The 14,622-nt window shown below is 56.8% G+C and overlaps 2 protein-coding genes across 3 annotated transcripts; both read right to left on the bottom strand.

Moving 5' to 3' along the window:
- Nucleotides 1-1,708: 1,708 nt before the first annotated feature.
- Nucleotides 1,709-3,067, bottom strand: Hamp (hepcidin antimicrobial peptide). The gene is made up of 3 exons (XM_020168508.2): nucleotides 2,910-3,067; nucleotides 2,008-2,067; nucleotides 1,709-1,926 (listed from the first exon to the last, which is right to left on the bottom strand). Exons 1-3 carry the CDS (start codon nucleotides 2,994-2,996, stop codon nucleotides 1,819-1,821), a joined length of 255 nt encoding a protein of 84 aa, XP_020024097.1. The 5' UTR covers nucleotides 2,997-3,067; the 3' UTR covers nucleotides 1,709-1,818.
- Nucleotides 3,068-4,958: 1,891 nt separating this feature from the next.
- On the bottom strand, nucleotides 4,959-13,799 carry Usf2 (upstream transcription factor 2, c-fos interacting). Of its 2 annotated transcripts, XM_020168496.2 has the most exons (10): nucleotides 13,716-13,799; nucleotides 13,393-13,439; nucleotides 13,165-13,283; nucleotides 12,823-13,023; nucleotides 12,306-12,456; nucleotides 12,097-12,184; nucleotides 11,757-11,815; nucleotides 5,990-6,084; nucleotides 5,694-5,822; nucleotides 4,959-5,603 (listed from the first exon to the last, which is right to left on the bottom strand). In XM_020168496.2, exons 1-10 carry the CDS (start codon nucleotides 13,775-13,777, stop codon nucleotides 5,514-5,516), a joined length of 1,041 nt encoding a protein of 346 aa, XP_020024085.1. In that variant the 5' UTR covers nucleotides 13,778-13,799; the 3' UTR covers nucleotides 4,959-5,513. The 2 variants fall into 2 exon arrangements, with proteins under 2 accessions (XP_020024085.1, XP_073914953.1); XM_074058852.1 differs by lacking the exon at nucleotides 12,823-13,023.
- Between the last annotated feature and the right edge of the window lie 823 nt (nucleotides 13,800-14,622).

The raw sequence follows: 14,622 nt of genomic DNA, 5'->3' as shown, positions 1-14,622 counted from the left end.
ACTGAGGTCATGTAGGTGGTCAGCGCCTTCATCATGAGAGCTGTTGTCATATGAGCTAGGAAGATAGTGAAATGCATCTTCTGCCTCTCTATCAAAAGTAGCACATGATAAAGCGAGAGCACACAAGGGAGGGGTGAGGATAGGTGAGACACCTAAAAAACTAGTTAGCATTTGTTGCCCTTAACGCAGAGAAACTAAAGCAGATACCTTAAAGCAACTGAGGCCAATAGGAAAAGGGGAACAGGTACTAGAGAAAAGGTGAGATCAAAAAGAATTAACCTAGAAGGTAACACCCACGCACAGGAAATCAATGTGAGTCAATGCCCTGTATAGCTATCCTTATCTCAACCAGCAAAACCCCTTGTTCCTTCCTATTATTGCTTATACTCTCTCTACAACAAAATTAGAGATAAGGGCAAAATAGTTTTTGACGGGTAGCGTGGGGGTGGGGGAGAGGAAGGGGCTGGGGGTGTGGGGGGACATAAGGGAGGGGGTGGGGGGAGGGGGGAGAAATGACCCAAACATTGTATGCAAATATGAATAATAAAAAAAGTGAGACAGTCAGCCTGCTGTGGTAGCACGTGCCTGTAATCCCAGCACTTGGGAGGCTGAGGTAGGAGGATCCCAAGTCCAAGGCCAGCTTGGGCTGACCCAGGAAGAAAGGGGAAGGGGAAGAGGAATAAGAATGGAGTCTCCCAGCAGGATGGGAGATGAACAGCATTGCCATGTGTTATGCGTGCCCTTATTGAGAGAGAACAACTCAAAGAGCTCCTAGAAAGCCAACCCAGCGCTCCTCACTCACTCACTGAACCATTCTGGTTCTCTGTGGCCAGAGATTCTCAACTCCTTTACTCTGAAAAATTATTGAGGATCGCAAAGTTTTTTTTAAGTTCTTTTTTTGTGTGTGATACCTGGTTTTGAACTCAGGGCCTACACCTTGGGCTACTCTTGCCATCCCAATTTTTTGTGAAGGGTTTTTTTTCAAGATAGGGTCTTGAGGAACTATTTGCCAGGGATGTATTTGAACCACGATCCTCCTGATGTTTGTCTCCTGAGTAGCTAGAATTACAGGCATGAGCCACCGGCGCCTGGCTTGTTTTAAGTTTTCTGTAGGTTTTATCTACAGTTGTTAAGTGTATTAGAAATTGAAACTAGGACATTCTCTCTGTTTCACTCTTCTCTTCTCTTTCTCTCCCTCTTTGAGCCAGGTCTCACTAAGTAGCCCAGGCTGGCCTGGAACCCACTATGCAGTTCTGAAACTGGAAAAATTTTAAAAGCACAAGAAACACTCCATCAGCCATCAGATCGATGATGTCATCACATCACAGGGCCTGGGAAAAACTCCACTGTACAGGGTGAGAAATAAACTGGCAACTAACGTCTTAGTTTCTGCCTCCTGCAACCCTGGAAGGAGACCCCAGCTCTTGCGCTGAGAACCTGTGTTAGGCGCTAGACATTGTGACCCTTATTTTACAAAGACTAAGAGCGGCAACTTTGTTAAACTTTCCACCCCCTGCTTTGCGACATAAATTCGAGATCTTCTGAAGTATGAAGAACAGAAAGCAAATTTGTTTCCCCAAGCTTTCCAACAACTTCCAGTGCACACCAACTCTGCACATCCCACTGAGCTCTGGCCACGCAAAAGCAGGGGTCAGCACAAGCCCCGGGCAGTGGCCCTTGGCAGGGAAAAATGACAACAGACACTCCAGTTTGAAAAATAAAAGCAGATCAGCTGTTTTATTCCAAGACCATTATTGGAGGGAGGACAGGAATAAATAAGGGAGGGAGATGAGGCCTGGGGGTCAGGGTGGGTGTCTCTTAGACCTTGCAGCATATCCCACAATTTGATTTCAAGTTACAGCATTTACAGCAGAAAATGCAGATGGGTAAGTGGGTGTCTCGCTTCCTGAGCCTCTGGAACACGGGCTGTCGGGAGAAAGGGAGAGTGAGGGGGCGTGAACCTGGGCAGGGGACTGCGGGGACCAGGGAGGTCTAAGTTGCTCTCACCTTCAAGCCGGCTGTGGCTTCAGCTGTGTGCTGGGGCTGGAGGTCTGCCCGCTGCTCTGTCTGTGAAAACGGAAGAGGCATTGAGGATGGCAGAGGCCCAGCAGAGCTCTTAAACTTGTCTCCAACAAGTGGTGTCTGATTGCTCAGCAGGACTCCTAGGAGGAACCTTGACTTCCTCATCGTCCCCCTCCCCGGGCAGTTCTTCCTAAAAACACTGCACAACGGTCAGGTCACCTTTTCTCCCCACAGCTGCTGTTCTTCTGCAAGGATGCCCACACCAGCCTCCTGAAAGCCTCACTGCACAGTGGGGTACAGTGCAGCGAGGTGACTTTTAATGTTGCCACTCGGATTGTGACTTTCCCCATCTTCAAAGTCTACAGGGAGTTCTCAGCACTCTGAGGTGAGTCAGTGTTTACCCAGGGGCCCACAACACTTGGGCTGGTCTACACTGCCACTCGGGACACTGTCCCTCCTCTCTGTGCCTGTCACCCAATGCACAGGTCAAGTATCATTTTTGTCACAAAACACTCTTGCTGACTGCCAGCCTTTGGTCCCCCGCAGTCATTCTGTCACCACGTATTGCATTTACTAAGCACAGTTACTTATTTATTAATGCCCTGACCCGGATATAAGCTCCGTAGGTGCAAAAATCTTTCTCTACATTGGTTCATTGCGTAATCTACACTGTCACTGAGATTTGACAGCGTGGGGATTCAGTGACATCTGTGTAATTAGGGTAGGAGCCCCTGGTCTTTCCACTCAGGACTCCATCCCTGACCTTTCAGCAGCTGCCCCCCGCCCCAGCTCTGCTCCGTGGTCCCCAGTCATCCTCAGCTGCCCTCTCCCAGGGCTCTGGTTGTCTGACCACAGCGCTGTTAGGACCCAGGCCCCTGGGCTCTCACCCGTTGCTGGAGAATGGTGCCACTGGTCAGGCTAGAGATGAGGAGAATCAGGAGGCAGGCAGCCCGGATCTGAGTGTTCAGTGCCATTGTGCCGTGTCTGACCTGCTGTGGGTCCTGCTGTGGGTCTAGGATTTGTTCTGTGGCACAACAACAGTCACTTTTATATGGACTGCCAGAGGAGGCGGTGGTCTGAGCCCCCACCCCTTTGCCCTGACTCATTTCCAAGAAGGTGGTGGCGCCGAAAAGGCGGGAGAGAGAAGCGGGAAGAGTGACAGGGGACAGGGTTGTGTCACCCTCAGCCAGCAGAGGTGTGTCCTGGGGGACAGGCAGATGGGGCACAGACACATGCCTCTGGGCAGCCACCTGGGAACTCTTTCCCTGAATGTGACATCACCCTGTTATCTCAGAAAAATTCCCCTTTTGCAGTGGCAGAAGCAGAGTCCCCCACTGCCCCACCCCGATGTCCTCTCATGTGAGCATGGCTATCACAGGCTCCTCAGAAGGGCCAGTGGGGGATGGGGACAGCCCATTGCTTTGGATTCTCTTCACAGATGCACGGTGTAGAAGGGATACTGCTGAGGGTCCCATGAACCCTCACCAAGCACGTGGTGTTTTCCGAGCATCACAATCTCAAGTTGCGGCTCCAGGAGCTGGAAATGGCAGTGACTGTCACTGCCAGGGGCTGCTGAATGCATTTTACATGCCAGAGTATGTGTCCACTAACTTTTGGTAAGCCAGTGCCACCTGGCCTCCCAGTGCTGCCTGTCGTCGTGGACCCTGCTGAGTTTAGGGTCTTGGCTGCCTTTTAATCACCCACTCTAGGGACCTTGGCCTCTGACACCAGGGCCTGTGACCTTAATCATTTAGCCTTCCTGCTTCCCCTAAGCACGGGGGAGGGAGGCACAGTGGCTTGTTAGGCCTGACTCGGCAGAGCACCTAGTGTGTTTAGTGCTACCTTGTTGACACCCGGTCAGCAGTGGTGGGAGTGCTTGTAACACAGAAGTCAGCAAACACTACACACCAGCGCTTTGTTTCTTAGCTGGCTCCCAGGATGCCCCTGGGAGGGCACGAGCCATAGCTGTCTGATGTGTACTCACCCGGACCACCTCAGTGCACATGGTCCAGGGCCCCAACAAACCTTCATTCCAGAGATGGGCCCTAGACCGCTGTGCCTGACCCACGCCAGGGCCAGCGTCAACCTGTCACAGGAGCCTAGGGAATGACGTTGCTAAGGAGTGAACACTTCTCCCTGTCCCCGAACTGCCAAGACCCACTTAAACGCAAAAATGCAAAAATGCACGTGCCCCAGGGAAGCAGTTTGCTCCCTGCCACACAGGTCCCTCATTCCCTCCACACGGTGGCTCCTGTGCGATGGCTTCTACAGGTCCACAGGGGATGGCCAGGGAAAGCAGACAGGGCTCTGGGAGGGGAGACACTGGGGGACTTGGGGTGGTGTCAGGGTAGGACTCAGCCAAAATCCTGGGAGTGGGTAAGCTCAACAGGGGCTGCCTGGTCTCCCCTGGGCACACAGCAGCATCCCCAGCTCTGCTGGGCATCGCCGTGTTGTGGCTCTGGCCAGGTTTCATCATCAGCCAGGGGCAGGGGTCATGGCTCAGGCGCCAGAACCCCAGCGTGAGGCGACAGGCTGACGGGCCAAGCCTGGCTTCCTGGCCACCTGCCCTCCCTGGGGGTGGGGGGCTCAAGGCCAGGCCCCCTCATTGGCTGGTGCAGAGGGGAGGGCTGCAGCCCCAAAGGGCAGGGCCAGGAGTTGGCCCTGTTTTCAGGAACTGCTGACACAGAAGACCCCAGCCTCTTCTCCAACAACACCGGCCATGGCCTTGACCACAGCTCTCCCAGCCCCACCCCATATACCTGTCCCTGAGACAGCAAAGCGGATATTCAGTCCTCAGTTCCCCAACCCACCCAACCAATGGCCTGAGGACCACGTGGTGTAGGGTGGCAAGCACTGGCACACAGATGGAGCCTTGGCCTCACAGTTCCACAGACCCCAGCCCCTCCCCATACTGGAGATGGACGGACACACAAACAGACAAGGCGGGGGCCACATGGGGCCAGTTTATTGCAGTTAAATACCTCTCTCTCTCTATTTTTTTTGTCCACTTTTCCATAAAGAAAATTAAAACACACACACGCGCGCGCTCACACACACACCCAAAGGGGAGCAGGGATCCAGAAACAAGAGGTGGGGTGAGACATGGCCTCCCTGCATAGGTCCAGGCCCCAGGGATGGCCCCCCAAAGCTCCCTCCTTCCCATAAGCACCCTGTCCAGTACCTCTGGAGACCAGGGAGGCAGCAGGAGCGGCAGGGCCTCTGTCCTCCTCTCTCGCCTCCGGGTGAGACCATTAGAAGTGCCAGGGCCTGGCGAGGGCCAAGCCGGGAGACTGACAGACAGGCGGGCTTTCATTTCCAAGTTGAGGAGGGTGGTGGGCAATGTATCCACAGAAATGCATTGTCTCCCCGTTTTTGTTAAAAATCTACTATAAAAAACGCAGCTGGGGGAGGGGCCATGTGTCCCTCTCTGTGCTAAGGGCTGGGGGAGGGGCAGCAGAGGCCGGCGGCTGCACAGTGGGGACAGGCAGGCGTCACTGCCGGGTGCTCTCGCCCACCATCTCCAGGTTGTGCTGCTGCAGCTGGGCTCGAAGCAGGGCGTTCTCATTCTTCAGCTCCTCTATCTGCAGACGTGACAGGGCACACGTGACCCAGGGCTGGCTCTGACACCTGGGACTGCTGGGGTCCCCACTCAGCTCTGGGCCTGCACTCACCTGCTGCCTCAGGAGCTCATTGTCCATCTGCAGCCGCTCTGCCTCCTTGAAGGTCTCCTGCATGCGCTGGTTGGTCTGGCGTAGCTCCCGGATGTAATCGCAGGCCTTCGACAGGATGCCCCCTTTACTCTGGGGTGGGGGTAGGCAAGAGCATCAGAAGCACTGCCCACAGGCTCACCCCAGGACAGCTCCGGGGCCTGGCATTAGCCAGACTTCCTGGAGGAGCGGGGGGACGGGCCCACTGGCACAGAGGAAGGTCAGCTGGCTTCCAGGCCAGAGCGTGCAGGGACACTCACCGCTCCTGTCTTGCTGTTGTCTGCATTACAATCTGGAATGATTTTTGAAAGTTGGACTATCCAGTTGTTGATCTTGTCCCTTCGCCTCCGCTCCACTGCAGGGAAAGCAGGAGTCACTCACGATGGCTCTGACGACAAGAGCTGTGTGCCTTACGCCTGCCTCCCAGGGCAGACATGTCAGTGCACTGAGCGCAGGCACAATGCCCCAGGCCACAGCGCTGGCAAGGCCGAGAAGGAACCCCAAGCAGCGCTACACTGCCACACATGGAGAACCAACCAAGTCCTGACCCTCAAGGGGACAGAAATCCAGAGCAGAAATCAAAAACTAGAACTACGAGTTGGTTCTGTCATGTCATCTTTGTTCCTTTGGTTGTTTTGGGTTCTTTGGTAGTACTTGGGCTTGAACTCACAGCCTCACGCTTACTAGACAGGCGCTCTACCACTTGAGCCACTCTGCCAGCCCTTTGGGCCAATAAACTTCTGAAAGTCTGAGTTAGCATTTAAAATTAGGAAATTAAACGTCAAAATCAGCATCTGTGGCTTCTTCTGAAAAAATGGAGTTTGGACACTGAGCTTATGCTCTTGGGAGACTTACAGAGACCCGAGGACTTTCCACAGCACCCAGTGCCCCTCTAGCTCCTGCAACCCTGCATGAGATTTTCCCCCATGTCCCAGAAACTCGGGGTCTCATGACCTGCTTTTCCTCCTCACCTCTGACACCTAAATCTGACCACATTCTTGCCCTGGTGGATCCCAGCTCTCTACATGGCCACCATGGCTCTCAGAGGCCTGACTGCTCAGACAGTAACGATGTGAACGCTACTCTGAAGGCCAAGGATGGCAAACCAATGGTGGACTGCACCTGAAAGCTCAGACTTGTGATTTTATTTCATAAGACTCCACAATCTCACTCACTGTTAGCTGATGAGTGGCAGCTGCCCCCTGCAGACAGGACAAGTGCCTTCCCTCTGGCCCACATCACGTGCTCAGGACACCTGCCTGGGCCGCATGCATTGGAGCCAGGGACCTGTCTGAGAGCCTGTTGAGGAAAGGCTGCACCCGCCGTTCATTACCTCTCAAGCACAGGCCTCCCTCCCACTGTGGGGGCACCAAAGAAGGTTCAGAGATCCCTACTTCCCCTCAGCCCCCCGCCCTCCTGCTAGGAGGGCAGTGTTTGTGGAGAGAACAGGGCTTATAGCCAGGTGGGATCTGGAACAAAGGCCAAGGGGCATTTCCTAAGGGCCAGGCAGCAATAATGGAAAAGGGCAGAGCTGGGAGAGTGAGAAACAGGTGGCAAGGGCACACACCTTCCTCTTCACATATGAACTCAGCACCCCTCACCCTACTGTCCCCTCGAGGGAACAGGCAGAGAGCCACCACCTTCTCCTGGTCTGTCCATTCCTGCTGGCCAGCCTTCCCAGCCCCCAGGTGCCTCCCACTTTGGCCTGGGTGTGAGGAGTGCTTTCCTCCCTCTGACCACTTCCCCAGCAGGCCCTCCTCCTCTCTTCCCTCCAGAGCCTTCCCAATGCCAAGTGGAGAATGGTGCCTGGTCCTGAGCCCTGCCAGGCTAGGATGTCCATGGTCTGCACTCCGGTCAGCTCTGTCACTGTCACCAACATGGTGAGTGGACTGGGCCACCAACTATGGCAGATCTTAGGGGAGCTCTGCAGCCAAAGCAGAAGCAAAACTGAGTCTATCCTGAGCCTGGTGGCACCACCCACCATGTCCCTCTGCAGTGCCCCATCTCCAAGTTTCTACCTCAGCTGGCTTCTTGGCCTTTCCCCACCTGCAGCCCACCCCTCACAAGTCTAGACACCCCATGTGTCACGGACACTCATTTTAAACCACCAGCAGCAGGCATGCAGTGTAGGGGGGTTTCTACTTCTGAAACACTGGGTACAGAGACTCAACCCTGGCTCTGTCCTGTGCAGAGTGCCAAAGGCCGAGGCACAGCAACGCTGGGTGGGATGAATCTTCAGAGAAAGACATAGAAAACATGTGGGCTGCTTTCTGAGAAGAGGGACGTGGGGCAGATTAGGTGACAAGATCCCAGAAATGGTGCTGTGAAAACACACTGGGGGTGGGGTAGGGGTGGGATGAGGCTGTACGAAGACTATCAAGGCTCTGAATGCCCCACTAGTGAGCTGGACCTCCTCTCCTCCAGAGGCGGCCCCTTGAGTCTAGGGCCTGTCATCAAACAGGTGGCAATGAGGTTAGCCTGTGGCTTGGGAAGACCAAGGCCATGTCCACCCCACTCCACTTAAAGCCTAATCTGCCACGACTGAGGGGGGAATGGACAAATCTCTTTGGAGACCATCAGCATTCCTTTCAACAAGCAGACAAAAAAATCAAGGTGGAAATCCCAAACACATGAGGGCCGGGTCAGTAACATGTAGTCAAAGCACAGAAACCATATGAGCATGTTCTCTGACCACAGAAGAACAGAACTAAAAAAATTAGCAAAGATATCCAGGAAACCCACAAATACCTGGAAATTAAGCAACACGATCCTCAATGACTCAAGGGTCAAAGAAGTCACAGGAAAACACTTTGATCAGAATGATAGTGAAAGCCCTACGTGTGCAAACGGGATGCAGTGAGTGCAGTGTCACAGGAAAACTATGGCGGAACTTGTATAAGCTGGGTGTACTGGTGCCCTTCTGTAATCCCAGCACTTGGGAGGGGGAGGTAGGAGGATTGCAAATTCAAGGCAAGCCTGGGTTATACAGTGAAACTCTGTCTAAAAACAAAGCTTAGTATGCCTGAGGCCATGGGCTCCATCTGGGGTATCGCCAAAAACACCCCAATCAAAACAAGAAAAAAAAAATCAAACAATAACTTGCATTTGGAAAAAGAGGGTTTAAAATCACCTTAAAGTGAGTGTGGGAAAAAGAAAAAAGTCCCACAAAGTCAAAGCCAACGTAAAGAGAAGGGCTCAACTAGCAAGTCATCGGTGCAAATCAACCCAAGAGAGAAAGCAATTCACTTGCATTTAGGGGTAAGTTCGCATAACCATCTGAAATTCTAGCTTCAGCAGCCCTAGACTGATCCATACATCCCAGTTCTCTAGGGACCCCCATGCTCCTTTGTGACACACCTGTGTGCTTCTCTCCCTCAGGCTCCTGCAGAACCAAGGTGAAAAGGAACAAGGCTGATGGGAAACCCACTTGAGCACAGAGTCATGAAGCTGGCTGGCTGGCTGGCAGGGGGCGAGAAGTGGGCACAGAGAAAGTGGCTCAGGCTCTCCTTGCTGGCTTGGTAGCTGACAGGGCTGCCTTCTGCAGCTTGGGAAAGGGAAATGTTGCTTTGGGGAGGGGTCTTTGAGGAGGGAGGAACATCGAGTGCTGATTTGGACAGATGGAGTTTGAGGCATCTCGAGGCTGGCCAAGTGGAGATTTTGAACGGCTCTTCCCAAGAGGAGCCTGGAGTCCGAGAGAGAAAGATGGAGCAGAAGACAGCTCTGTGTCACCAGGCTCCAGTGGGTGGGCAAAGCCTTGCAAAGGCAGTGAGAGGCAGGGCTCATTGTTCTGTGAGTCAGACTCTTCTGGACCAAAGAGAGATGATGGACACCTACAAGTGGGGGTGAGTTTCGAGAATACTGACCAATCACAGGGTCTGAGGGCCATCCCAGGGTGTAGACGCAGAAACACCTGTAGACAAAGCTGCTTCCCAGACATGCTGACATGAAGAAGTGGCAGGGTCCTGCCTCAAGGACAGGGAGGGAATGGGCAAAGGGGAATCAGAGAGGGCAGGACAAAAAGGAACATTCCTGAAAGGGAGAGGGGTGTCCGGGTCAGATGCTTGAAGCCCGGAAAGGAAAGGAAGCCAGTGGATTTGGCAATGGGTCATCACGGGTGACCTTTAATGGAGCCTATCTGATAGGACCAGACCACTAGGGAACAGGGAGGCTGAGCGATCTGCAGGCTGGCAGTGGCTGTAGTGGAAGGGTGAGGGCATGAAGAACACTGCTTTCAGAGGCTGAGAAACACTCAAGATGGCCTGGAGGTGGATGAGTGCAGGTAGAGGCACAGTGAGTGGGGCAAGAGGGTGACTGGATGGTACCACAAGCGCCGTATGCGTCAGTCTTTCCAGGCAACACATCAGACACGCACAGGGGACTCGAGTTAGTGCGACTTCACAGAGGACAACAGAGGTGCAGAAATTAAAAAACAGCCTGAGGCGGGTGGTGGAGCCCTCAGACTCCCCCCAAGTTCCCATGCCATCCGACTCATTCTTTCCCTTCAAAGCAACCTGACCTCAGCATTAGGCCCTGACCCTGCAGTTCTGGAATCTTCCCGTACCCAGCCCTTCACACCTTTGGCCTCAAAGGCATTTTGACATCCACCTGCAGTCAGTTCCCTCCTACTTGCCTCGCCTCCACTCACAAACCCTCTGCGGGCTTCCTGCCACCCCAGAGCCAGAGACATCTACCTTAGGAGGGTTTCTCACGAGGACCAGTGTGAGCTGGCCTGGCAGGCCCCTACCTTGGCTCCGCCACCTTCCTCTTTCCCTTCCTGAGTTCTGCTCTTCTAGGGCCTAGGCGTCCTGCTGTCTCTCCTACCTGCCTGGGACTCTCCCCTACATCCCTGAGCAGTTTGTTCCCGCCCAATCAGGCCTCTGCTCAAATGTTCAGATGCCTTCAGAACACACGGCTACCATTCCCGAAATCTCCTCACTCAGCTGTATCTCTCGGAGTGTCCTATCATGGCACCTGACAGCAAATCGCAGGTGTGTGGCTTCTGTCGCTCACCCCAGGGAACACTGTGAGAGGCCAGACTCCACCTCTTCCGTTAGCCACTGCACCTAAGAGCCTGAAAAGGGGGTTTGGCACAGCTGTGTGGCTGTTACCTGAAAACTGAACTCACAAGCTGCTTACAGTAGCAGGCTAGCACCTCCACGTCACATCAAACACCTTCAGGACTCAGACCTTGTCTGGCATAGCCTCTGCATGGACAATCCCAGATCCCTTTTCAAGGCAGCCACGACACCAAGCCAGCGCCCCTGGTGCAACCTGAGCCCCTCGACCTTCCCCAAAGACGTGCTCCCCTTCACCTGCCAGGCTCCCAAGGAAGGTTTCCTGGGTGGCCTTGCCTCACCCCCGTGTTACCTCCCTCCTCTCAGCCTCAGACACTCCAGGCCAGGCTGCAGACCTGGCACAGGGCTCATGCTGCCAAGCCTAGGATTTAGGGTCAGTAAATATTTGTTGAGTGATGGTTGTTTGGGTGTCAGTGCTCCCCTGGCACTTGCAGGCTGCTGTGTGCATCACAGTGGCAGCTGGTCAGGGTAAGGAGACTAGGGAACAGCAAAGGAAAAAAGACCTCAGGATGGGACCTACTGTTTCTGGGAAAAGCAGATGCTCCAGCCTTGGCTGGACAGAGACACAATTTCCTGCTCACGTGTTTGGTTACTGCTGGAGGAAAGGTGACATGGGAGTGAGGGGAGAGGACACAAAAGCTGCCCCGTGGCAAAGGGCGTCTGGGGGAGCCAGATCAACCCCAACTTTCAAGAGGAGCAGAAGTCCATAGGTGCCATTCGGGATTTTAGCCATTAACTCAAACTCACTAGTTGAGCATGACAAAACAGTGGGCCAGTTCCACTTCACCCCCTGGCCCCCGCCTGTCTCCCTGATACCCTGCTGTCTCCCCTTGCCCTTCCATTCCGACCTTGCTGGAATTCAACAATCTCATAAGCACTGCGTGCCAGGCAGTGGGCTCGACCTGCTTCCCTGCCTGTGGCTCCATGCCTGGGAGTGCCACCTTGTCCTTACCTTCGTTGTGCTGAGCTCGCCTCCTCTCATCCCGGGGTGTTCTCGTCCCATCGATTTTTCTAGAAGAGAAGAAAAACTTGAGTACGTGCTATCTCAGGCCCGTCTGCCCAAGTGTTTGTTAAGAAGCCAGATTTGCTACTTATGTTTCCGAAGCAAACCCATGTGCAGAGAACTGGCACTTTTTTTTTTACTGGTCTCTCAGAAGTAGAAGCCAGCTTAAAAACACACTCTGGGCTTGCTGTGTGCCCTGCCTCTAGGCCAGAGATCCCCCACCCCCTCAGCCCCACCATGGAGCCCTCCCAGCATCCTCTACTCCTGGGATGGAGACTCCGGCACCTACGGAGAGTAGGGGTGTGTCCGAGGGGCAATCGTCCTCTGTGTTCCTGTCTGAAGCACGTCCTGGGGCGTCATCATGACATAAAACTGGCCTGTCGGGAAAGATAAACAGGTCAGTACCAGACTGACAATGTGAGAACTGGCAGGGGGCTTCCCTTGCTGCTAGGTTGGCTGCCTCCCTTATCTGCCCCTCCAGCTCCCTCTTCTCCATACCTCCAGCCTGCAAGCTCTGGTCTGTGGTCTGTACGGACACAGCTGTGGTATCTCCCACACTGGATGCTGGGAAATAGGCAAACCGTGCCTCCCCACTGACAGCCTCGGCAGCAGGGCTGCCACCATTGCTGAAGGGATTTTGGATTACAGCCTGGGGAGGAGGAGGACACAGAGGCCATCCTTAACCACCTCTGCCACCCTCATCCCAACCCTTGTTGTCAGGCTTGCTGTTCAGTGCATTTTCTGTGGAGAAGGAATCTCTGTGCGTCATCCTGTCCCTGCCTCCTGGCAGCCCTCTACAGATACTCAGCTGTCACATGCAGAGCATCGCCCCAATTTTACAGAATAAAAAAATCCCAAGAGCTCCATCCAAAGAACCACTGCACAAGAGCGATCTCATCCCACTACCCTGGCCGCCTGTAGGCAGTATCTGTGCGCCCTCGCCCCACCCCTGGAGCTCCCCAATAGCAGAACTACGGCCCCATCTCCATCCCCCCAGCAGCTGCTGGGCACCTACCAGCGGGAAGGGTGCGGCGGGACCTGGGGGCACAGAGGCAGCGGTGGGGCCGGGGCGCTGGGCTGCCCCGTCCACACCCACCTGGGTCACAGCCTGCTGCCCCCCCGCGAAGGCAGCGGTGGACACGACGCTGACGGCGCCAGCCGTGTCGCCCTGGCCGTCCAGCTGACCATCAGTCACCTGGACCACGCGGTATGTCACCTGCAGGGGGCGGCAGAGCGACGAGACCGGCGCTGGGGCCCGGGCCGGGGTCAGGTCCGAGCCTCGTCCCAGACCGCCGCGCACCCGCCCTGGGCTCACCCCGCCACCGGCCCGCGGGCTCCCGGCCCGCTGCCGCCTCACCTGTCCTCCATTATTCTCTGTGCGGAACTGGTACTGGATGTTGTGGTCACCGAACGCCGCCTGCTGGACGCTGGCGATGGCCACCGCCGTCTGCTCCTCCGCCCCAGGGCCGTCCCCGCCTGCGGTCGGAGGAGGGCACGGGGGACGGTCGGCGGTCGCGCGGGGTCCGAGCACCCGAGGCCCTGCCCGGGCGCGGGCCGCAGCCCCAGTGGACCCGCAAGCACTCACCTTCCTGCAGCTCGACGCCCTCCTCGGCCTCGGGTCCCTTGTCGTGGCTGCGGGGACGACAGGAGGAAGAGGGGTCACGGTCAGGGCCGCCCGCACCCCCGCCCCCTCGCCCAGGTGCAGGGCCCCCGTCCCGCGCCGCCCAGGCTGGGGTCGGGGTCCCGCCGGGGCGGGGAGCCGGGGGCACTGGGCGTCGGTGCCCCCTCCCTCGCGGCCTCCATTTTGAGCCGGGCCGCCGGCCGCTCGGGATCATGGCGGCTCGGCCCACAGGCCGAGGGGGCCAGGACCCGGCGTGCGGGTCACCGGCTGGCCGGGCACTTGCTTACCTGGCGGCGGCAGCAGCAGTGGCCGAGGCAGCGGGATCCAGACCCGGGTCCAGCATGTCCATGGGGGGGGTGGGGGCGGGGGGGGCGCGGGGCCCGGGGGGGAGGGGAGGGGGGAGGGAGGGAGGGGAGGGGGCGGGCGGCCGGGGGGGCCCCCGAGCCCGGCGCTCACGCCGCGCGGCAGGAGGGGACGGAGGAGACACGGGAGCCGCTCGCGCTGATCACGGGGACAAACAGTGGGGTCATGTGAGGAGGAGATGCCGCCGCCGCCGCCGCCGCTCCTGCAGCCGCCGCCTCCTCCTGCCGCCGCCGCCTCCGCCCGCCCGCGGCTCCCGGCGGCCCGAGGCTCCGGGACACTGCACGGCCGCCCCCCGCCCGCTGCACGCGGCCCTCGGGCCTCCTTCCCGGAGCAGCCGCCGCCGCGACTTTTTTTTTTTAACCCGGCCGGCCCTGGACGGCCAACGCCTCTTCCCCGGATCGTCGGCTCGCGCGCCCGCCGCCCGGCCTGCCCCGGTCCGGCGGCGGATCGGTGCTGCAGCCACCGCCGCTTTCTATTTTTTCCCCCTTTTTTTTTTCCTCCTTTACTGGAGCTGCGCGCGCGCGGCGGCGGCGGCGGCGGCGGCGGCGCGAGCCCGGGGCCGACGCGCGCGGGGGGAGGGCAGCCCCCGGGGAGCGCGCGCGCTGTCTCCGATGGCGGGCGGGTGCGCGCGGGCCAGGGTCTCGGCGGGGCTCTAGGACGCTGCCATCACCTCGTGCGGCTGCTCGGCACCCCCACGCGCTGCCGGCTAGAACGTTACGCCCTGCTGGAACTCCGGGGAACCTGGAGGAGGGGTGCCAGGCAGGCTGCCGGGGCTTGGAGACTGTAAAGTAGGTCGGGGGGGAGGGGTGATCAGGGCGGAAGGGGAGTGGG

This window comes from Castor canadensis, chromosome 16, assembly GCF_047511655.1.
Source record: "Castor canadensis chromosome 16, mCasCan1.hap1v2, whole genome shotgun sequence".
Taxonomy (NCBI): domain Eukaryota; kingdom Metazoa; phylum Chordata; class Mammalia; order Rodentia; family Castoridae; genus Castor; species Castor canadensis.
The sequence above is the reverse complement of the archived record's forward strand: the minus strand, read 5'-3'. Positions and strand labels throughout refer to the sequence as shown.

Excerpts from the sequence above, each read along its gene's own strand:
- Usf2 (XM_020168496.2), bottom strand. The coding sequence starts at position 13,777 with ATGGACATGCTGGACCCGGGTCTGGATCCCGCTGCCTCGGCCACTGCT. Across the intron at positions 6,085-11,756 it reads GCGAGCTCAGCACAACGAAG|TGGAGCGGAGGCGAAGGGAC; the intron begins GTAAGGACAAGG and ends CTTTCCCTGCAG. Across the intron at positions 5,823-5,989 it reads ACAACAGCAAGACAGGAGCG|AGTAAAGGGGGCATCCTGTC; the intron begins GTGAGTGTCCCT and ends CCCCCACCCCAG.
- Hamp (XM_020168508.2), bottom strand. The coding sequence starts at position 2,996 with ATGGCACTGAACACTCAGATCCGGGCTGCCTGCCTCCTGATTCTCCTC. Across the intron at positions 2,068-2,909 it reads GCACCATTCTCCAGCAACGG|ACAGAGCAGCGGGCAGACCT; the intron begins GTGAGAGCCCAG and ends CCGTTTTCACAG. Across the intron at positions 1,927-2,007 it reads AAGCCACAGCCGGCTTGAAG|CCCGTGTTCCAGAGGCTCAG; the intron begins GTGAGAGCAACT and ends TTCTCCCGACAG.